The 24,832-nt window shown below is 35.9% G+C and overlaps 3 protein-coding genes across 6 annotated transcripts; 1 reads left to right on the top strand and 2 right to left on the bottom strand.

The window, feature by feature from the left end:
• Window positions 1–895: 895 nt before the first annotated feature.
• LOC112465116 (synaptotagmin 1-like) lies at window positions 896–10,832 on the bottom strand. Of its 2 annotated transcripts, none has more exons than XM_025032515.1 (10): window positions 10,410–10,832; window positions 5,530–5,659; window positions 5,182–5,304; window positions 4,642–4,787; window positions 4,462–4,554; window positions 4,146–4,340; window positions 3,726–3,902; window positions 3,245–3,496; window positions 2,712–2,937; window positions 896–2,433 (listed from the first exon to the last, which is right to left on the bottom strand). In XM_025032515.1, the coding sequence occupies exons 2-9, from the start codon at window positions 5,654–5,656 to the stop codon at window positions 2,743–2,745; spliced, it is 1,308 nt and encodes a 435-aa protein (XP_024888283.1). In that variant the 5' UTR covers window positions 5,657–5,659; window positions 10,410–10,832; the 3' UTR covers window positions 896–2,433; window positions 2,712–2,742. The 2 variants fall into 2 exon arrangements, with proteins under 2 accessions (XP_024888283.1, XP_024888282.1); XM_025032514.1 differs by having other exon boundaries at window positions 4,462–4,560; window positions 10,410–10,831.
• A 2,275-nt stretch (window positions 10,833–13,107) lies between these two features.
• Window positions 13,108–16,563, top strand: LOC112465112 (fibroblast growth factor receptor substrate 2). Of its 3 annotated transcripts, none has more exons than XM_025032505.1 (4): window positions 13,108–13,481; window positions 13,762–14,096; window positions 14,172–14,518; window positions 14,593–16,563. In XM_025032505.1, exons 2-4 carry the CDS (start codon window positions 13,773–13,775, stop codon window positions 15,353–15,355), a joined length of 1,434 nt encoding a protein of 477 aa, XP_024888273.1. In that variant the 5' UTR covers window positions 13,108–13,481; window positions 13,762–13,772; the 3' UTR covers window positions 15,356–16,563. The 3 variants fall into 3 exon arrangements, with proteins under 3 accessions (XP_024888273.1, XP_024888274.1, XP_024888275.1); XM_025032506.1 differs by having other exon boundaries at window positions 13,111–13,481; window positions 13,762–14,075; XM_025032507.1 differs by lacking the exon at window positions 13,108–13,481 and having other exon boundaries at window positions 13,873–14,010.
• Window positions 16,564–19,519: 2,956 nt separating this feature from the next.
• Window positions 19,520–24,371, bottom strand: LOC112465111 (ankyrin-2-like). The gene is made up of 3 exons (XM_025032504.1): window positions 22,763–24,371; window positions 21,760–22,100; window positions 19,520–21,231 (listed from the first exon to the last, which is right to left on the bottom strand). The coding sequence occupies exons 1-3, from the start codon at window positions 23,671–23,673 to the stop codon at window positions 20,669–20,671; spliced, it is 1,815 nt and encodes a 604-aa protein (XP_024888272.1). The 5' UTR covers window positions 23,674–24,371; the 3' UTR covers window positions 19,520–20,668.
• Between the last annotated feature and the right edge of the window lie 461 nt (window positions 24,372–24,832).

Here is a 24,832-nt window from a genome sequence, read left to right as displayed (position 1 = left end):
AGAGATCTTGCACCATGTACAGCCCTTTTTTCAAAATCAATTATTTCAACTAATCGCAAAAATTTGCATATAAAGTTTTTCACGACTTGCAAATTTATTTTGGAATCTAGCGAACTTTATTTTCATCGACAAAAGGATTGCATATAAAAAAAATTAGAATATTAAGAACTATTAGTATTTTGCTGTACTATATCAAACTCAACGCTTACTATTATATTTGTATATTCCTTTCCCGTTCTCTCTTTTTGTCTTTTATATCAATCGAGTCTTTCCACACAGAATCTCCTTGGAAGCATCCAATAATATTGGTATAAATTTTGTTTGCTATTTTAATTCAACGACACTGTTAACTAACGGATTATTTAACGTAAGTCTGCAATATGAATAGGCCCGTTGCGATTTATGCGACTAAAAACGATAACTCACAGCAGATATAAGTCACGATATAATGTATATTACATATCCATATGTGTGTATGCGTATAATAGGTGACAACGATTAGAAAATTGCATAGTTACACGTAAAAAGCTAACGCGCGATTGTATCGCGTCGGGCGCGATATGCGATTTCTTCGGACAGCATGGTTTTCTTCGAATATGATCATTCATTGATTAAAGCGTACCGCGTTTATACATACATAAACCGAATAAGACTAGTAAAATGTTACAATCAACATGTTCTGTCAGACGAATAAAACTTCCCCAACAAACTATCTTATGCGTCTGCATTCAACATCTGATTGTGAGTCTATCAAAATCACACATCACACATATACATTTTTGAAAATGTTTTATGGAACAAAATATAAATTATAATAGACGCAAATAAAATAATAACAGATAATATAACTTTTTTATATAACGCAATTTAATATATATAAAGTCATAATAAAGACAATATAACGGAATATAAATTATATATAGTTTCATATAATAAATTCATTAACTTTTTGTTCATATATATTACTTTACGCGTACTTCTTACTACGTGTAAAATATCGTCAAATTACAAAATCGTGTCTTTTTATTTAATTGTAGGAAGTCATTTCCGCGAGTAACTGGATCTAATTGTAAGTGCTTCGAATCAGTGTCTGATATACTTAAATCGAACGATAATTCTCCTGACGTGGTCACGTTATTTGTTTCATCTTAATCGTGAGTTCTCCGTACAAATGGTGCATAAACCAAGTGCCTAACTATAGTACACGAAGGTACATCGCAGATTAAAGCATTGCTCCGCGCGTTGCACGAAAATGCACCGCGCGCTGTTGCACACGAGGATCAATACGGAAATGTCCATCGTCTCTAAAGCGACGTTTATGCATGTGCTCCAAGCCGCGCTTTGACCTTTTGAGTGCACGGGAGAGTTCGGTGTACGACGCGATTTCGATTCTTTTCGAAGCAATCCAAAGTGAAACGATGAATTAATCGCGAGAAGAAATTATATGAACGACGGCGACGGTCCGCGTCAATGTTTCGTTAAAAGACTCGGTAAAAGAAAAATTAAGCAAAAATAGGCGCGAGAGACAAAAATACAAGACAATACGTAAATTACATATACATATGTACGTATATAAAATTATTTTTCTACAAAAGCCCAAAATGTCTCTAAAAATGAAAAAAAAAAAACAATTTTATATTGATTTAATTATAGCTTATTACAAGTTATAATTTTGCCTTTGCGAATAGTGCTTGAAATAGTACCTGAAATTTTTCAACTTTGTAATTTTGCCTTTTTTTTACCTTTTTACTGAGCCCTTCAATTTGCAGATTGTAATCCACATTTCGAGATTTTTTGCGAATCCGGATGATACATAACCATTCATTATTATCATTTCGCATATAGACAACACAACTGTGAACGTTCTCACTATCGTCGCTATATATGTTTCTTCCCTCGGAAGAAGATTATGCCGCTATTTTTACGGACGACACAACTATATATATATCATATATATACTTCTTCATAACGTGAACGATGTCTGTCTTTAGAAAGTATATTACGGAAACTTGTGACACCAAACGAACGAATCAAGATGGAAGCCTATCTAAGAGATAACATGATGTAAATATTTCCTTGAAGCATCGATATTTTTTTGCAAATCTCAAATGTTTTCCTTGCTCGATTGCTATCTCAAAAAGGACGCGTTACTTGAAATCATTTAAAGTTACATCTACAGAGAGAAGTATATTAGATATATATGTATATATACAAGACACTACACTCTCCATGTGGGAACATATTATTTTAATGTTAAATCCTTCATATGGTTGGTATTTTTATCGTTTATCATAGATTATTAATATCTATTAAATATGGATTTGTTTTATCTTTCCCTATAGATTTTTCTTTCTTTTTCTCCTCTCTCGTTTCTCTACACCCCTCTCAATCTCTTTTACTCTTCTCCGTTCCCTTTTCTCTCGATCAATTATCCTGTAAAGAGAGGATCGCTTTCAAAGAATTTTTATCATAAAACTTTTTAGAGTCGAGTAGGCAAGACAAGACAAGACAAGATAAGAAGAAAGTCGCGTTGATTATGAAAAGTATCTCGGAATCTTAATAACTTCGCATCTTAAATTTAATTTCGGAATCTATTTATTTGTTATAAAATCTTAAAGTAAAATCATCTTGGATTATTCAGAAAATTTGTTTTTAGAAGTGAAATTGTATTGAAACATTTCTTATGTATAATTAGCTCCATTAATACTGACCGTATATATCTTAATTGGAAAGTCAACGTTCTTAATCTTTCTTATCTCCATCTTCAGGGTCCTTTAGCGTGTGCCATTGAGCGATCGGGCGCCTGGGGGATGCCAACATGTCGGACCAATGTCTCAATTCCGTTCCACTCGCGTTGTATCCCAAGACTACCTTCCCGATCGGTTCTGATGTGCCAATGCGATCGTAATCTACTACGGTGACGACGAGTTGCACTTTCTGACAGATCACAAAAAATATTGCGATTATTAAAATGTTAAGAGCATAACTTAATATTATTATTGTTGTTATTGTTATTGTTATTATATGTAAAATTAAATAATGTCGTCAATTTTAAACTGTTACTGCACACCCTTCAACTATTACAAAAATAACACTAACATAATGCTAAAGTAATTTTCTTACATTATAATAAGTAAATAAAATTTTATATATATGTATCAGTTGTTAACTTACATAATTAGTTGTTATTTAATTATTGAAATTTTAATAATTGAATGATAATAAAACATATTTTTTTACGTACCTGTATCTGTTCGAAGGGCACCTCGAAAGTGAATGATTCGTTGTAATACGGATTAAGGGTGCACTTCTTGATCGATGTTTTCTTCTTCTTCAATCTCTTTCCATTCTGCATCAACGCGATCTTGACATAAGGATCTGAGAGGCCACCGACATCCATCTTCTTCAGATTCTTAGCTTCCAGAATAACTACCGTAAGCTTTCCGGCCGTCGGTACGTATCTCAACGAAAAGCATATGTCACCTAGTTTATTATCCTGTAAACAACAAAAATTCCTGTTTAATGTATTTTTAATGTGCAATATATCCATTTTGTAATTGCTAATTATTGCTATAGCTAGGCATTTCTTTTATTTTAGCAAAAAAAAATTAATTCATCAATACACAAACACCCATCCATAGTATCCTATTTTTATATGTGTGTCACATATATTGCACTATATTTATATGAATATTGTCTTACAATTAGTCATTCGATTGACTCACCTGTCCACCTTCACCTTCGACACTCTGTAGTTCCCTCCATTCCTCAATCGTTTGCGCTAGATCTATTTGACAGAGTGGCACCTTTACTTCACCGATCTGATCGTGTTTCGAAAATCTATCAAAGTCGAAGATGGCGAAGACCAGAGTTTTATTCATAGCATCGGCATAAGGAACACTCTGTACAAATATGTTAATAAAAGTATTAAAAACAAATTATTATATATAACAATTTTCACATTTAAATTAGAGATACGAATAAATTAAAAGAATTTGAAATGTTTTCTAAAGATTGTATTCTGCGTTAAAATTATATACGTATAGCATAAAACTATAAATATATATGTAAAATTAATTAGATCTATTAAGTATATTGAGTATATCAAGTATATTAGATTCGAAACATTGCAATTCTTAACTGACCTTAAACGTAAAAGTTTCGTTGAAGACTGGATTCAACGTCTTTCTGTGAACTTTTGTCTCGAATTTTTTCTTTTTATCCGGTAATAAATACACTTTGACATATGGATCTGACGTGCCACCCATATCCAATGCCGGCAGTTCTTCCGCTTGTATTACTGTTACGGCGAGGCTGTTCGAATTAAAGTCGTATTCGAGCTGAAATCAATTAATTTTAATAAATTTTAACTTGAGCAGATGGCTCACTTATTTCATTTTCTACGTAGCAAGCATGGATGAAAGATACGTTAATTTAAGACAATTAAGAAGCAGTTTGTACCTTATACTGTAGTTTTCCAAGCTTAACTTCGCTTTGCTTACTCTCAGCTTCGTCCGGTTCTTCGGCATTGTCCGTCAATTCTTCCATATCCGGCTGGACCTTCGCATATCGAAGTGGATTCCACGAGTGTAGAGGGTGTTTCTAATATCTACATCAAGTCACGGCACACTGAATACATACCTTGTCCTTGTACGTGCTCCCCAAAAGTTGCACGGACTTTAGGTCCACCGCGCCCTTTAATCCCTTCTTGCCATCTTTGGAGCGTCGTTTGCGACAACATCTTCGTATACAGCAAAAGCAGACTCCGAGAACAATTATGCCTACTGCTATATAGGAATAAAATATAAAAATATATACACATTGTAATCAACATTCAGCATTTTTACGTACACATAATTGTAGGTATGTTATAATATTATGTTATATGTATATAGATTAATTCGTTTGAAAATACAAAACACACTTTATTTACTCGAGTATATTACAAATACACAAGATTAAATGTCCCTTCGTGTCATTTCATCTGTCTTTTCTTTAGAATACAGTTAGTGATTAAATTACAAATAAATTATTTTAGTTGTTATTTAACGTTACATATTTAACAAAATAAGCTTTATTCCGTCTATATCTATATAAATAAACTGTATAATAAACATTGATTGTTGTTGATTGATTGCAATTAAAAGTCGCCTTTTCGAAAAAAGACGTATGCTTTATTACCTATTAAAATAGCAACAAGACCCCATGACGGTATTCCTGTTTTTGCTACGAATTTTTCTTCGAGGTCCTGAAAATCCTTTCCGAAAGTGGTCTTTTCTGTGGCTTTTATATTCGTTTCCATTGCTAGAAACAAATAACAAGCTTAAACTAATATTTGGTGGAAAAAAGTTACAAATATTAAAAAGATATTACACAATACGTGTGTCTGCATTCAAAATCTAGCAGCCAAGCATCTAACGTGCTAACAATTAAACTTTAAATTTGCGACGTGGTAAAACTTGGGGCTAAAATTTACTGATCATTATTCTTAAAAAAGAAAACGGAGTAAAAGATTACGGTAATACTCACGTTTATCGGAAGCACCCCCTATATCGGCTGCGTCAGGAATGGCTGCATCCCGCGGCGTGGTTGCATTAATGTTCGGTTCCGTTTCTTCACGCTGTTTAGCGTCATTTATGTCTCTTTTGACGAACATTTTCTGCATGAAAAAGACATTACTATAAATCCATATACTCTGCAAGGCAGGCTTATTTTGTTCTACGTTTTACACAGTAAATATTCAGGCGATTCTTCCTGCAATAACAATTCCACCATCTCAATAATTTAATAATATTGAAGCAATGTTGAGATTTTGAGATAATTCAATCTTTTATGTCCCAGATAAGTTAGACAGATTGAGTTAATGAGCGATATGAAGATCTAATGAAGCACCAACGATGCATGGAGCATGACACGCGAACAACCAACAGCGGACGCTGCTCGAGATTTCGTAATCTACTACGAGAGCATTTCCGCGCACGGTAGTCGAAGCCGCATGCGTATCTGAAAAACTTGGCTTTGAACACGACGAGTGTTTAAGAGTGTTGAGGAGAATATAGCGCTATATATTTGTGCGCGACACGCGTCACACAGACGCCTGCACTATACTTTCCATTTATCGCATGGAAAGTAAAAAATAGCATTGCGGTGTAAACAGTAGCCATTCATAAAGGGTAACCGCAGCCTTTTACAATAACGTCTTAACACGACGAGACTTTTTCAAAGAGGAAATTATTTAAACAGAGCGAAACAGAGTGAAACCTTATGTGATTCTTTTTTACTCGAGGGAGAAATTTCTCTTGACGTATCACGCCTTAAATGCTTCTGAATTCTGACAAAGCCACGACAACGACCGGACAGAACATCTGACAATGAGAGGCGCTTAAGCGCCTCGTCTCGTCGCGTCGTCTCTCGTCGACGTGCGTCGACAGAAAAACAATGTCTCTACGAAAAGGTTGCCGAGAGAGCCAGAGAGGGCTGAAAGGAGACAAACGTATTATAAAAGCGATGCATTACCGCGCGCAAATGGCGATGTATTATCGAGCAGCGCGTGGGAGCTCGTCCGCACCAATCCATAACTGAACGACGAGCGAAAGAAATAAAGGGAGATGAAATAGGAAGTTACGATGAGAGGGAGAAAATTCCAAGATTTCGTATAAAAAGTCACAAGTTAAAAAGTAAAGGAAACGAAACTGAAGGGAAACTCGAATCAGATTGTCAGAGTAAAATATAAAGTAAAATAGGTACACGTATCTCAAGTCTTACAAAATATTAACTTTTCGATTACTTAATTTTTTTACACGCCGAATCATGGGAAAATTAATTTATGCGAAGAAAAATATTGCTCTGCATTTATTAAATATCATTAAGCCATTTAACTTTTTTCCGTATCATTTTTTCTTCAAGATATAAATATATATTGTATGAATCGCGTCTATGTAGCTTTTTCTTAAGAGGTTAGGTTTTTCTTCTTATTCAAATTAAAAGAGACGACGTATTTATTTTTTTGTTTATCAACTTTTCTTTACGGAAAATTCTACAAAAGATTAATATTTGATTAAATGTTTTTTTATAATATTTTTATTAGTGAAAGAAACCGTCATTGGATTATAATTATTTTAAGAGACATTAAAATTTTGTATTATAAATTTACGCTCAATTATCAATCCTTTTTAATCGTTCCTTTATTTACTATCTCGGAAAATTTTATTTACATTTCATAAGACATAAATTATGCAGACATATAGAAGACATATATTATGCAGAATTTAAATTATCGCACAAAACGTCGCACTATCGTTTTTTGCCAGGTGAAAAAATGCTTTGTAACGGTATTAAAAATTATTTCAAGCGTGAAGAATTAATTTATTGCATGCTCGCGCCCAAAACCTGTAAAAAGTATAAAATACTTCCGCCATTTATTTCGTAGTTAAAATCCATTCAACCAAATATCAATTTTACTATCCCTGGAAAAATTTATTATCATCAATAGCGTGTCTCTTGCTTTGCATCTAGAAAGTATTTTTTCCCTCTCTTTTTTTAGTACAAAGAAACTCTTTTAAATAGTGAGTTTCGACAGCTTTCTCCAATATAACCTGCCCTTTGATAAAAAAAAGTGAGAAAAATAATAATCAAAAATTCTTTCGTACCCCGTTTATAAATTCGAATCAGCCTATCGTCAGGTATGATTAAAATCTATTCAAATTTCATGTGATTAGGCTACATTACGTGAACGTTCTGAACATGCCTAAACGACTCGATCCGTAGATGCGCGCGTGTGCGTAATCGAGCGCATTTAAAGAGCAAATCAATACAACTTGGTACTGATAAATAGACAGCTGGCTGAGTGATATCGTTCGCAACGATCGCTCACAATGATGGCCCTAATAAAATTAAAGTCCGACAAAGTAACACATATTGAAAACCAATATGATGCATGAAGACATATTATATTAGTATAATATGTAAAGTTATATTGTATATATATTTCTCACGTATATACAGAATGATATTTCATTTCGAGATATTATATTTTGTCATTGATAAAATCAATGATAAAAGTAAAAAGATATAACAAAATTAACTCGCGTTGCAATAAAGGATAAGGTATGGCAACTTTTTTCTTCTATACGACGTAATAAGAGTTTGGAAAGTTTATATCGATTCATTTAATGTCACGCACATACCTTCCCGAAATAACCGATTCGATTGAGGGTAAACTCTTACGCGATACACTTTCTCCTTTTGCATCTCTTCACGTGCCAACGTCAACAGATGTTTTCCGTAAGTTACTGAAATGACACTTGTCAATGACACTTAGCTCGACAGGCGTTTAAAACGTTGGAAAAATACAAACATATATTAAAACGGTAAAATGTCATCTCTCAAACTACCGCGAGTAGCGAGTATATATACATGCACATGTATAATATAAGTGCACGTTACAATCATAATGAAAATGTCAATGACGTCTAAAGTGCCGTACTTGAGCACTTTCGAATTGTATGATAGAAATTTAAAGACGAGGATAACGTTCATGAACTAAATATTTTTTCCAAGGTGCACAACTGACACGAAGTGAGCACTAATTGAGAATGCTTAGATGCTCTCTTTGCAACATTCAACATGTTATAAACGTAATTAAATAATAATATATTTCTTATTTTTTATAACATTTTTATCTTTATTGCCAGAAAATCGTTGCGTCGTTTTTTGCGAAATACTTGTATAAAAATTTTATAAATAACTAAGAAACAACGATAAATGTGTCGCGAACACGTCATTTTCCTCCCGGTTTATGATATATTACGTATATTAATATCTAAAAAATGGAAATATTATTAATAACATTATATAAGCTACTTGGAATAAAAAGCAAGCGCAGCATACACAGCAAGAGAAATACATAATATCTTGAAAAAGGGGTCGAATAAAAAGCGAATATTGACTTCCACGTGCTTCTCCTAGGAGGGGGATCAACATCAGATTTCGGAGATATCAAAAATGTGTAATAAAAGAACGGAATGCTAAGAGTATCTTTTCTCATCGAACGTACGGTCATTCAAATATACATAAGTTGGTCCACATCTTTCTCAAAGATACGTTCACTACAATCGTTCTTCAAGTATCCAACGTGCTTTTTATAGATGAGTATAAGCAAAAATGTTATAAGTTACGTAAGAGGGAGGGAAAAAACGAACGTTCCACCTCTAACATGAAGAATAATATAGCGCTAATACATTCCGATTTTTTTAAATCTGCACTGATCAATCTATCAAAATACGTGTACAGATCTCTGCAGCGCGGACTTTTCAAAAAGCATTCAAAAAGCTCATTTATTCATGTCCTCTACGTTACCCGTTCTGAGTTTTTAAAAATCATGATTCGCGCACAGTCTCAAGAGAGAAAACTATGTGTGTGTGTGTGTGTGTGATATTTAATATAAAACTAAAACGACATGTAAATGTCGAAGTTTCGATGCTCAATAGTGCTTTCTGCGAGTATTGCGAACAATATTATTATGGATCAGAATATTTCATGATATATTATAATAGGTGGCAAAAGCACAGTTTCTTTTTACATGTATACATTTTAACCTTGAAATACACTAAAATAAATTTATAGCGTACACTGTAACGTTTTAGACATTTCAACATTCTTATTTCTTGCCACAGACGTTCGCAGATATATTTATTTTTTACCGTATCACATTCTTATTGGCTGCACGCTATTATTACAAACATTAACAATACGTAATACGTGAGGTAAAGATTTCTAAATTTTTAAATCTAAATACGTTCGAGTGTTCTACTATATTAAAATAACGTCCTCCATCTGCACGTTATTACCACATTTACTGCAACCTTCGTATATCTTTTTTCTCCAGATTAAGAGAGTTTACGACGATTCATACGTTGCTGTAATTTATCTACGTCATCGTACGTTGTTTAATCCTTGGATCGTTACATATGGAAACGCATATCCTGCGACTAATAAGGAAGAAAGCCGCGGAATCCAAGAGAACGACAACGTGAAAGAGAGGAAGGGACCTATATAGATTAATTGATCAGCGAGTCGGATTCCTGAAAGGGGCAGAGGCAGGGACAGGAAACGATTATTTCACCTTGGCGAAGATATCCTCCCCTGAAATTTACTGCTGAAATCAGTATGATCCTCGACGTAGAATCTCGTTGAATGAAAAATAAACCATGCACGTGACGATGGTAACGATTAAAGACATCGATTTACACGCGAGTTTGCCGAGCCGACCAGGGCCGCGGGGGTGGTTACCGCGTATATCCGCGCGAAGGGTACGCGCGTTCTACGTTTACATCCGCCATGAGGGATTTATCCCGGTAAGATGGCCAAACGCGGAAAGAAAAGTTTCGTTGATCCGGAATGGTACTCACGACACGGAAGCTGTCGTCGGCTCTACACACACCCTCTCTCCCTCTTTATCACTCTCTTCTCTCCTCGAGCTGCTTCCTCCCCTGGGCGTTACTCGGCGGCGGCGGCGGCGGCGGCGGCGGCGACGACGACGGAGGCCTCGACTCGGCCTGTAACTATTTGCGGACTCGCGCGTATCGCGTATATCGAACAACACGGATACGTTTACGGATTTTACAATTTTGCGGGCCGGATTTATATCTCTCGTGCTCTCGATCGTATTACAGACGCATCGCGCTGCGTCGTCCGCGCGACGATGGCCGACAAACGAAAGATCGAAAGGGCGAAAATCCTTATCTGCCGTGCACCACGACGGTCTCTCGTCGACGACGACGACGACGACGACGACGATGACCACGATGACGACGGCGACAGTAGGGACGAAGAGTCGAGTGCGCCTGACCGGTACTGGCGAATGCGAGTATGGCCGCCGACGTAAATCGATAAAACACGTTACGTTTTCCGGCGCCGCGGCCGCTCGGAGCCGACGCTCTGCGTCGTACCCTCGTTACCCCTCGCCCGCACCCCTGAACCTGGCTTCCAACTTCCAACCCTTGACGACGACGACGACGACGACGACGATGGTAACAAGGGGCGAGCACCGACGACGTCATCAGCACGCGCGGGCGTTTGACGTGAAGCAGCTTTCTTTTTTTCTTCTTAAATATTATCGCTATTCCGACGATGACGATGATACTTGTCGGTTAGTGACGTCAGTCTACCGACGATCTTTTAATCAAAGATTGGTTTCGTAGTTTTTTATATTGATACAACAATGTATTAGAAAAAAGCAAAGAGCATCCGAATGTCCACGAGAGATTGAGACCAATATGGCAATATAAGTACTGATTATCCTGATTTTGGACGGTTCTTCACCTGAGCGTGTAGTTACGACACAATTTCCGGTATAGAGCTATTTATTTTTAATTGTAATTTAATTGGCTGTTCCGAGGGTCATGCTTGACTTTGTCATCTCTTTTGAATTTCTATAAGATTCAAATCGTATACGGCATATGGCATACGGGAACGTAATATTATATCGTATATGAAACAGCTCGGTCTCCTTTTTTAATGAGAAGGGTGGAGGGTGTAGGGTGTACCGAGTTTGTTGCCAAAACAGAAAGAATAAGCGTAGTCAGAGTCACGCTTCCATAAAACATGCGAGACGAGATGCGTCCCGATGCGATGGAGCGCATGCCCAAATCGATTTATCATAACAGAAATCTTTCGGTATATTTACCATATATCTTTATAAAGACACACTCAAGCCAAATAATCCTTCCATATATTTTTGACGCTAAGAATAGTAATGCAAAAGAAAAGAGCTTGAAGAAAATACGTGCGGAACGTGCAGAGCTCAAACAGCTTAATGTGATCTACAATGATCTACAATCTCGCCGTTAACTATTTCTGCAGCATAGCTGCCTGGATCTATAATATAGTGACCCACCTTTCACGTTTACGAAACAAAGAAATATACGTAATACAACATTATTTTATAATATTTTTCTCTTCTTATCAAGGCAAACGTACGCTTAATTTAAACAGACTATCTCGTACAAAACACACATGAAACGTTAATACTCATAAATGTATATATATATCTTACGTGTATTTCAATACGTCTGATAAAAGATGCGGTAATGCGTTCTATTACTCAAAATCCATTATTCTTACCCGAAAGAGAACGCCATTTTGTCGTTAAAAATGTATCATACATCGTATCAATTAAATTCTCGAAATAGCACGTTTGACAATGATACGCAGAGTTATCGACCGCAAGCAAACGCGAATATAATCTAGAACTCGTGAACGAAGAGGCGACGATTCTTCCCGAGAGATGAGACATTCTGATTGGAGAGAATAAATCGCGTCGTAACATTATTCCATTCTCTTTCTCAAATACATACACACACAACTAGCCAGACATACTGCTATATATAAAGTTTCGTAACATCTATGTAAGCCTCTTCGCCTGAAATAGCAACGAGTTGAAGAGTACCATATGTTATATTTGCCTATAGCTATAGACAGATCAAAAATTCACACACGTAGCTCACGTAAAGTCATCATAAAAAATATGTCAATGACACGCGGTGTGTTAACACTGCGATCTTATTCTATAATTATAAATATTCGTATTTTATATCAGAGACCTCCTCCATTTTGAAACGTTAAATAGCACAAACTTTCTTGCCACGTATACTCTTCTATAATTTATCGATTTTCGTAACGTCCGCAAGAGACGTGTATTTTAATTACTTGTATACCATTAACCAATCAATAATTATACAAATATATAATCTTCCTTTTCAAAGCAATATAAATAAACAACGTGTGTTGATTAAAATATATACATATGTGTAATACGTCCAAAACATTTTCATACTGCTAAAATCCATCTTTTTTAAATCAATAATATACAAGTTAAACTAATATTTTATTATATATTTAAGAATTACAAAATATCATATATTTATTATAGTATTTAGAGATGTAGCGCGGACGCGCACCAAAATGATTGATGTTTTATCAGCAGTGTCGGATAATGAACGTGGCAATATGGCTTCTCTCAGGCTTCCTCTTTGGCAACAGTATCAGTTATCGTCCATCGACATATTATCTCAAGAACTTTTGACAGAGCGTTTCGACGAACTTACGGGAAATATCACATGGGTGCGTATCACGCGTTCTTGTATCTTGTATCTCGTCTCAAACGATCTCCCTTCTGAAAGTTCTTCCCCCTGAAGCTTATCAAATATTTGTAATTGAAACGTGCCTACGTTTGTCGCTTCGATGATGACGTTGGCGTGGTTCTCGTCAGTTTTATCGTACACTTTGTACAACCTTACTTAAATCGCGACGCGCATCTCTAGTGTCATTGTCATAGACGCGCCAATGTTTCGGAATACGCTGTCAGACTGTCAGCGTCAGCGACAGGAATGACGGGATAAGCGGGGATAAGCGACGATCCGATCCGGACGATCACGCTCGTCGCAAGACGGATCTATGTCGTTTTGGCTATGTCATATTTGGTATGTATCGTCTATATCGTGTAAATGCATAACGCGATAGCTCACTGACGTGACGGAACGCGATACGCGATAGATCTCCGCATATCTTATACGTTTCTATCGTATCATACTACAACTAGTTTTACTCTTTGTTTACCTGCTGTACCCTGAATCATTAGGACTACTATACATATTGGCTGTACGTTCTTTTTTTACGCAATGTGCTCCTTGGTGCAACGGCGTAACACGTAAGTGGTTTATAATGGAATAGATTTTTCAATGTGTATTGTTTTTGTTTTAGATAAATAAAAGATGGGTTGCGTCCATAGCAGAGCTACGCCCAACATTTTTCAAGTAATGAACATAGACAACGAGGGTAACATCACTTCTCCTGGACGTTTGGAAGTCACCGAAGAAGATATTATATTTTATCAGCGTGACAAGCAGCCAATTACATGGCCATTGCGCTTTTTACGTCAATATGGATGGGACATAGAACATCATGACGTCTTCAGTTTTGAGTCGGGCAGACGCTGCGTCACAGGTCCTGGTATATATGCCTTTAAATGTCAGAGAGCTGAAGAACTATTTAATCTTGTACAATCAAAAATTCAGGTTAATATAAATCAATACAACGTACGTCCTAATATCAATATTTAAATATATGATACGATAGTAGACGCGTTCAAGAAAATATTCCCTTATTACCAGGTATGCAACAACAGTGGAGATGATACGCTGTCCAGAGACCTTCCAATCCCGTCAGAGCCTAACTATTTGGATCCAATATCATCCAATATCAGAAGTAACACGCATAAAAGCTCTAGATTTCCTCATAGCCAACAGAACGGAAGATCAAGCAGTGTTGGAAGCAGTAGCAGCCCTATATCTCCCCAAGAAACCTTGGGATCACCGTCACCACCCTCTATGCTGCCACCACCGCCACCGCGTTCTCAGCCTCATCCGTCCTCTCTTTACGTCAATGAGCAAGTCTTGTCGTCTCACTCCATTGAAATGGAGCACAACAATAATAAAAGCCTTGGAAAAACAGTACAAAGGTAATGTCGAGATTCGTTTACGCGGTTACGTAAAGCATATCGGATAGAATACACGTTCCTCATTATTATTGCAGATCACCACAAAACGCTTCTACGCGTGATAATGTGGAAAAGGATGGATACCCATTAATGGAGGTGATACCCATTAAGGATTACAGAGAAATGACAATTTATGACCCGTCAACGTCACCGTTACCTACGACTACGGCGTTCTATATGAATATAGACATATGCAGCGACGCCAACCCAATCTCGTCAACGCACAGTACTTTCGAGACGACGCAGCTCAAGGAAGAAAGTAACGACATAGACGGATCTGAACACGCATACATGAACATAGGTCCTGGACAAGATCCTGGACCGACGGAGACGTCCCGTGCCATCAGGATACGTCCACCTCCGTTGCCCGTCTTACAATCGGATATGGAGGAAGACTTCAGACATTTCTACGCTAATCTAGAGGCGAGCGAAATCGAAAGTCTGAGAAAGAGATTCTCCAGCACCTCGGTAGCTGAGAGGTCACCCTTAGCACCCTCTACGCCGACAGGATTCCCGATTAGGGATATAGGGGTAAATTATGCAGTTTTGGATCTAGATAAGAAAGACTCACCCACCGGCGCATCCAACAATACGGTAAACATTGCCCCCTCTCCACCCGAATCTCCGAATAAGCCACAAAAAGGCTACGCCACGATAGACTTCAACAAAACGGCTGCTCTCTCGCACTCCGTTAATCCCAACCTCGTGAACGATAACGAAGGCTGCAGAAAAACTCGTCATAACTCTACGATAAGCGATCTGGTAGCTCCGTGCAGGCACAATTCAGTAAGTGAATGAATAAGCGAATGGCATATTTTATATTATAATAGATTACATCGTAATATATCGTATAACGACGTTCGTATAACGACTGTCTATCGTGTTCTTTGCTGTAGAAAAAGAGAAAAAAAACACAAAAAAGTTGTGGAAGATCGGATTTAATTTTATCATGAGCTTCTAAAACTCATTAAAGTCGTTTGATTACGCGTAAAACTTGCAAAGTTTCTTACAAAGTATATTGGAGACTACATAGTAGTTGATATATACCATGAGATATTCTAGCGTATGACGTTGTACAAGTTTTCAGTGCATTTTATCAGAATAACAGTATTCATACACACATACACATACATAGTAAGTCTTTTTTCCAAGTCAGACTAAGACAGCGTAGAGAAAATGTTTTTATATGAGAAAGGTATAGATAAGTTTTTAGTATTTCACGCAAGCAGATTTTTTACATTTAGCATTTTACAAAGTAACATGGAGGAATTGGAAGCTAAAGTGCCCTAATATTTTTGTGTAAATATCTTAGAATTTAATGTGGCTCAAGTGATCGTAATGGACACACAAAGTATGGTATAATATAAAGAAAGTATGATATAAGTTATCGCTGATAACGAGAATCATATAGAGGTTTTTAAGTGATTGCTGTCATTTATTAGTTATTATATATATCATGAAAATTAATAATCACAAAGTGTAAATTTAATATGAATATTTGTATAACTGGAGTAATCACTTAAAACAAGATTGTGGATGGCATATTCATTTAGATTTGATATGTGTGGCGTGAATAATTAATAATTAATAATATTAATTAAACAAATGTGTTAAAGCAGCTGATGCAGGACTTTGTTAAGTTCCAAAGATTATATATATATATTTTCGTTCATTTTGTGTACGTGCGTGTGTGTGTGTGTGTGTGTGTGTGTGTGTGTGAGTGTGAGTGTGAGTGAGTGTGTCATATGAATTTTATATATATATTATTTATCTACTAAATATTGTTGATGCATATATCAGCACAATATTATTGATTCAAAGACAACTTTTTTCCTTCGAATAATTCTTAATCCAGTAATAAAATTACAATACATCCAAGATGTAAATAACCAGAAATTTTTTTACGGATAAGTTCATGCACGTTGTTGTCTAGTATATTTATAATCGTTATAAAAAATTGGATTTAAACCAAATATATCACATATTTATGTTACCAAGAATATATAATCTAATTGTAAGAAACATAGATATAATTGAATTAAATAATTAGATAAGTTTATTTATCAATCACAAAATATTTTCTAACACACACGCATAAATACGATTGCTTTCGTATGCGTTGAAAGATACGCAGAAAATATTGCGAATATATTATTAAACTATATATTATTTTCTATGTAACTTGCATTTCAGTTTTTGTTAGCGAAAATTTAACTGGAGCTACTTTTCGATTTGATTTGACATATATGTGTGTGTGTATATATATATAAACACACACACACACACACACACACACACAGACTGTTAAGTCTTCTCACATAAAATAACAACTTAAGGAAAAGTTGAATTTTCTTATAGAATGAACGAAATACTTGTATCTTTTTGGAGACGTTGCATTTTAGATCGCGACTTATATATCTTTTTCGCAAGAGTTTAAGTATAATAAGGACGTGTTTAACTTAAGAATAATAGATTACTGAGATAATCGAAAATGCCAAATTTTACTTAGATTTATTATATAATTAATTTTATATGCAAATATAGATATGCCTGTTTTCTTTTTGCTATTTCCTGTGTTTGCATGTAAAAAAAGATTATTATTTGGCGTATACGTATTTCTGACAGCACAATTTTTTATTATCATAATTTTTGATTATCTAAAAATCTATTGATAGAAAAATGTTTTTACCGAAAAGAAAATACAGAAAATAATCTTGATATTGAAAAAGAAAGGTAACTCGATATTTTGGAATGGAAATTCTAATAACAGACTCTCAATATTAATTAATCATAGAATAAAATCAGTATATTCAAAGTGATATTTAGGTCAAAGGCAGAAGTATTATGTTAAAAAGGAAACATTAAAAAATATTCATTAGCCTATGATATTAACGTATTTACTGCCATATATAAATACTTAGCAAGGTAATAGAAGTTACATAGCCTTAGAGTCTCTTCACGGCCTTTATTATTTAAAAAATAATTGATTAATTGTAAAAAGAACAATATACTAAATAATTAAATTTACATAATAATTATCATGCTGCATAATTTAAATAATATTTGATGACATTAATCTTTTTCTCTGTATATTCTACATCTTACTTATTATTTATTATATCATAAATTTTTATTATTAAATATTTTCAAGAAATATGAATGAACACTTTTAAAAGACTGAATTGATCGATAATATAATATTTAGCAAATCAGAATATTTCATAAACAATTATAAAAAGATGCAGCTTTTATTGTATAGTTTTAAATATTTTTTAATTCAGCAAACAATAAACGAGCTATTTCAGGCAATAACATTAAATACTCTATATGATTTTTCCGCGATAGATTTTATGAAAAGAATATTTTCTACAGGTTTTAAATAAAATCCAATCACCAAAACTCTTCGAAATTGGTAGTGAATAAGTTAATACGAAATCCTTCTGGCTTTAATATTTAAAAATTTTATATGAAAAAAAAAGAAATTAATTTGCCTTAAATAGAGAAACCTCTTGAGGCATTATAAACAGAAATATTTGTTAAAAGGTATCTTATAGCGCTATCAAGGAAATTGGTTTATGTTTTCTCTTAAATAAATCTATATACATTATATATATATATATATATATATATATATATATATATATATATATATGCCAAAATAATATATAATTATAAAATCTCCGTTTTCTACATAGCGAAAAGAATAGGCTTATTCAATTTTATTAGGAATGGGGTAAAAATTTCTCTTTTTCTTATTTGAATAATAAAAGATAAAAAAGAAGTATTTCTAATTTATTCGTGATGAGAGAATATGATACTCATATTATTCATAAAAGTAATTGTTATTCGTACGAATAAAACATATAACATTATTTGAGTACCTATCTAGATAGAAAGTTATTTAAACGGTCAAACAAATTTATTATCGAATAACGAATTGAACAAAAATTTAACATGATGCTCATCTCTATATTACATAGTGTTATGCACCATGTATTGTATGGAGGATTCTATATATCTATGCGCTTTACAATTAGACAACAAATGTCAATATAGGAAACTTAAATGAGTAATGTGCAATGCTTGGGGCATAGATAAAAGACTTTTATATTCTATATATTATTATACATTCACGCAAAATCGAATGCGCGAAGGTCTACCAGAAGAAATTTTTTTTCCTAAATTAATAAATTTTTATTAATTTTATTTGCGTACCTTTAGTTTTATAAACATTTACTGCAATATTTCATTGATCTATAATTTTAACAAAATTATCATCAGCGCTCAATACGTTAAATGCCGTGGATGTATGTATATGTACATTAAGAATGTACAATTATTTATCCAAAGAATATGTTTTAAGATTACATACGGTTTAAAATATTTTAGTTAGATCACGCAAAATGTATAATCAAGCTTTATGTCATAATATTTCTACAGCCATACACACAGTTTTGAAATCCATAACTTTTCCTTGTGCCAGAATTATCCATTATACATATAATTGGTGATTTGATAAGATTAAGGATTTTTTAAAATTAAAAACTGTAATTAAAGACTGTTGTAATGAAAGAAAGTGTTATTGAAAGGAATGAGCGTGTGTGATCGAGCATTTCTGTAGAACATGTCCGTTTTGCGAATATAAGTAGAATGTGCCAAAAAAGACGCATAAATCCGTTTTATAACAATATTCAGAGCTTAAAGATGTAGTTTAGGCTTTTTTGTGCTATATATGCAAGTGTTCTTAAAATGAATACGATAACAATGACAGTGTCATCGCGTCATTTGAATATGCAATATAGCAGCCTGTATTATAGACACATACATCGAATTGAATTTCTATCGAAACGTGTGTGTATGTAAGTTTGAATGCATGTATAGACATATGTATCTCATATATACATGTATATATATGCCATACCACACGTGCGTACCTAACTACGAGTAATAATAAAACATAAGAGCTTATATCAGTAGGCCATGAAAAGTTGGAAACGTGTCTCAGCGTTCGTGCAACAAGTATTACGTATGTGTCGATTATTTCTTCATTTCTTTTAAATTTTGCAAATCCGTGATAAACGTAACTATTTGTTGAAATGTGTTTAATGCTCATCTGTTATTAAATGTTACGTGAATCGATATTTTATGCGATAATCCTGATCTATATTGGTAAATATTTTCATAAATTTTGTTACACATAGCTGCAGTGCAAAACGAAATTTACATCAACTAGATCTACTGAAATATCACGACTGTGAGACATGTTTTGTAATAGATGCGTAATGAAATTATCGAAGAGAATCTACACGTTGTACGTTTGTTTCTAATTTTCCCCAGTGCATGTAATGGAAAGAAGCCTATATAAAATAGGGAAGACATATTTATTTTTATACAGTGTCTTCTAGACGTTTTAATCAGGAAAAGTATAGTGAGTTACATTATGGACATTGTACGATTGTTATATAATATTTATTTCATGATTCTAACACAGCCTTTCAGATATTATGTGATATACTTTGAAAGAAATATTTTAAAATCCATTTATACTTAGCTGTACATACAAACATGCTCTCGATTTACTCATTTTCGCTTCATTTCAGATTATGTGGATTTATAAAATATACACTAATGTTATAAAACGTGTACTGTTTCATTTTATTAATTCCCGTTCAAACACTTGTGTCGATATTGTCGATAACAAATAAACCTAACTAAAATTTAATTTTTTACTTACATTAATATTAATTACATTAATGATGTAAATATAATAATGATGGCAAGATTACGCGCGATAACAACAATAGTGAAAACAAAAAGATAACGACACGATAACGGTATTAACGTTTACTTTTAAAATATATTGTAGTTATGTATATTCTAAATCGTAGATCATACGCGTGCAATCTTTAAATTTGAATTAAGTGCACTTTGATCCACAGCCGGGATTTACGGCAATTTTATATTGTGCTTGCACATATAAATTCTGCACACACTTCTATTATACGAGATATTTATTGAGCAACAACAAGGATGATAATTGCACTTTGTTTATAGAAACATTTAACGATCTTAAGCAACACTGCTGCCGAATGTCAGTAGGAAACCAATGAATCAGGCGGCGAGTTGTCGACGTCTGGTCAATTCGTGGTCAATCAGGAGCGAGATGTCGGGATGACGGCGCTGGATGGTCGCGCAATAACGTGTGGTCTGACTGGGATCAGCGCCAGCCTTCAATAGTATCCTGACGGCGTTGGCAAATCCGCTCTCGGCGGCGACTTGCAATGCCGTCAGATCGTCAATGTTGACTTTCTCCAATTGAGCTAAAGGCGAGGTAACCAACAACGATACCGTCTGATGAAATCCTCTTGCTGATGCGAGGTGCAACGGAGTGTTTCCGCCGGCGTCCTGCATCCCCGGATCCTCGCCGTGTTCGAGTAGCTTCATCACCATATCGACATGATTTTTCCGCGACGCTATATGCAATGGAGTTTCGCCGTACCGCGACGTGATACCTGTCGGCGTGTGTTGTATCAACAATGTCGCCGTATTTAACGCACCGCACTCCAGACTCTCGTGCAAAGCGGTCTCTCCGCGATCGTTCTTCAGCGCGGTATCCGCGCCGGCGGCCAGAAGCGTACCAATCAGCGACTCGATGTCGGTCTTGTGATTGTTATCTGCAAGATAACGTGCCATTAAAGCTTTTGCACATTCTTTGTTTGACGATCGGAGGAAAATGAGCGAGAATAAATCACTTGTTTTCGAAAAAGTCACGTGCGTCGGTACTTGTACAGAAAAAAGTGTTTCGTTTCATTTGTTTCGAAAAAATTGAAAAAAAAAAAATGTACACAAGATTAAAGATGTGGTTACTGAATGTAAAATGGCATAATCTTGAACTTTTTCATTTACAAAAATATCAAGTGCGTAATTTTTGAGTTTTTAGTACGTGGAAGTTGAGTCTTTTGAAAACTAAAAAAATTTCAAATAAGTAAATAAATAATAAATTAGTTTCGAGTAAATTTCACTTGACAGAATTTAAATTTAAACTGCACAATTACGAAAAGATACATGTAATGTTTGAAAGTTAATTAAAAGGTAAGTAATAATGCCTCGACATTTTCGTCAAAGGAAAATCGACTTGCAACTGTCCTTAATGAGGGATCACAAAGGAGAATTCTGTGTGCAGACGATCATTATGGTCGTACCGAAAATAGTTGACGATGCTAAAATGTGTAAGGCACTTCGGCCTTGGTGATCCTTAGCATTAACGGGTCCTGCTCTCGCCAGCACGTCCAACGTCTTCAAGGCCGCATCGAAATTATTACGAAGGGATTTTAGCGACGTGTGAGCCAGTTGGCGAGAGAGCACGTGCAACGCAGTCGATCCACTGCCGGCTTCTTTGACGCCTGGCGGACAGTTGTATTTCAAGAGGTCCTCCACGAATTTCAACACGTTGCCCGGTCCGCCGTTCAGGATTACTCTGTGAAGTGCCGTTTCACCCCGCGGCGAACGCACAGCTGGATCGCACCCGTTCGCCAGTAGCGCGCTGTAATCCGGCAATAAAAAGATATAAAAAGTTTGTACGACGTATGCCTTTGCAATTATTATATAGCAAAAATAAAAAGATACAAATTTTTAGGATTACTAATATTAACACGATACGACGCATCACGAAAATAAAATAGCACTGTGCCGCAAACACAAGTTATTTTTAGCTTTTACGATAATTCATCAAAGAGAATTTTTATAGCTATGCAGAGTTTCACGGAGCTGTCGAAGAATATTTCAAGTATGTACATGATATCGCGCGCTTCAAACTAAATGTGTTGTTTAACATTACGAAACTTCTTTTCGCTAAATTTGTTTTATTAATAAATAAACCTGTAAAGTAATCTGTAAGTCTGTATAATTATTCTTAAAAATTTTACCGAGTTTACCGATGAATTTAGATTTCTCTATTGCAAATAATATATAAAGATCATTGAGTTTATAATAAAAAAAAAGAAACAGTTAAATATTCAAGAGATAACGCTACGATGATTCACGACTGACTCAGAAAGCTCTAAATTGATGTACGTTGCGGCAAGGACTGGAAGCAGGAGATAGTTATATGCAAAGGAATGTGGTCTTAAACTGAACTACCCGATTGACATCGACATCACGTGAGGACTTGAGAGTGATTGGAGTCTACGATTCTAAAAAATCTACCTCAACACAGGCAGGCAATGATTTGTTGCTGCCATCAATAGGGGTGGATCGCCCGACACGTTCCAATCCGGTTCGTCCAGGTCCAGGTTTTGCACGCAACCGTTGGCGATCAACGCTGAAACGCGCTTGGCGTTTCCCGATCGTACGGCATCATAAAACGATTCGCCGTCCTGTGTGTGCTGGCCGATAATTTCCCTTTCAAAATCATCTTGTTTCTGATCGTCCGTATCCAGGCAAATTTCCGCCACGTTCTCGCAACAAGCTCGCACGACGTCTCCCAGAATCTGCGCGTCGACAGAATCTCGAAATTTCTCCCCTACGTGAACCCTACTGTCGCACGCGCGTCGTTCCTGCATCCGGATCTCCAGACGCACGCTCCGATTCTTCTGATCCTTGTCAAGATCCTCGACCTGCTCCCTTCTCGCGGTGCACGTGGATGTGGATGTGGATGCGCTTTCCGGCGCGGTATTATCCGCCAATGAAATCGATTCCCTCTTTTCCTTATGCCTCTCGTTATCTAACTTGTCTTCGAAGGACACGTCCTCGTTTTTGGATCTGCTCATTCGCGAAATCTCATTTACCGAATTTGCAGAAACACTAACGTTTCCTTCGTCCTTATCTTCCTTCTCTTTCTCGAACATTCCCGAATCCCCGTCGACTGATTCAGAACCAGGCAGAACCAGGCTGACTTCCACGGAAGAAAGCGTGGATTCTTCGAAAGACGAGTCACCTGTTGCGAGACTGGCTTGTGATAACGACGAGGTTTCCTCCATATCAGCGGCAGTGTCTGAATTGTCCAGTTCCTCGCTGTTGTAGCACTTGTAGCGTACTTTCGCAGGATCGAAAGTATCGGGCGGACTCGTTGTCTCCTGCTGCTCGCGTTCTGTCGTCGTTTCATATGCGGAAGTCATCGCACCCGCACGCTTAATTGGCCCCGATTATTTGTTCACGCAATTGGCTCGACGCGGAACAATACGGCGAACGCGTATAATTGGTCTGTGTACTGCCTGAGAAATTTCGCTTTCGCCACTCGATCGGAGTGGTCGGACCACGCGGACCACGCCGGCAATGTTATATGTTATATGTACAATAAAACCCGCGCGCTCTACAACAAAAAGAAGCTCAACGGGAGATCAAACTTGGCGTATGAAACGATCGAGCAGAATCGAAATCGAAGCGAGCAAGAATCAGCGGCGTTTTACGATGCTTCACTAAAAACGTGCGTCTGCCTCTACCATCCTCTACCCGTCTACCGGCTGCGTACACCGGCTTCTCCCCTTTTTTTTCTTCCTCTTCTTCTTCAGCTCCCCCTACTTCTCCGCACTGCCATTCTGTGTTTCGCGTTGTATCGCATTTTGCTTTCATTCGTTGCCTACCCCACTTCGCCGGTCTGTGTGCTCATCCTTAATCCTCCTCAGACGAGCCATGGGTGCCGAATCATTGAAATTTGTAAAACGATTGCAATGATGATGAACGATCATCAAACTTATTTGTATTCTTGTGTGACCATGTAAAATAATAGTTAATTTTTTTTAAATTAGTGAAACTCCTTACTCGCAAATGAATAAGGTCCAAGTCATTCACTTTGATTTGTGTCATATCTCTTTCTATCATTATCATTTTTGAATAGTGTATATGTACTTTGTATATGCACTATGTATATATATTTTTTTCTCCCCCCCCTTCCCTCTCTCTCTCTCTCTCTCTCTCTCTCTCACCTCTCCACGCGCAAAGTTAATATTCAGCAATATAAACTTAATATAAATCTAGAAATAAAAAGGTTATAGATCAAACATTTCAAGCCATTAAAAAATTAAATCATTTCAATCTTACTTTGCCAGTTATTCGTTAATGTAGCTTTTCCAGCTTTTCCAAGACACAGCTTGAACGTGAGCTTGAAAATGTTTGCAAATCGGATCACACCATTTGCTACGCCTATTAACTCGCTGCCTTATTGTCGTCGAGTACTGATGATGCAAAAAAATTTCAAGAGAAAAGAAAACTCGGCGACGCCGCGTGATCACGAACAGATACACAGATGATATATACGAAACCTTGGGACTTTTACGC

Source organism: Temnothorax curvispinosus, unplaced genomic scaffold (genome assembly GCF_003070985.1).
Source record: "Temnothorax curvispinosus isolate PA1 unplaced genomic scaffold, ASM307098v1 QBEX01014901.1, whole genome shotgun sequence".
NCBI classification, from domain to species: domain Eukaryota; kingdom Metazoa; phylum Arthropoda; class Insecta; order Hymenoptera; family Formicidae; genus Temnothorax; species Temnothorax curvispinosus.
The sequence above is the reverse complement of the archived record's forward strand: the minus strand, read 5'-3'. Positions and strand labels throughout refer to the sequence as shown.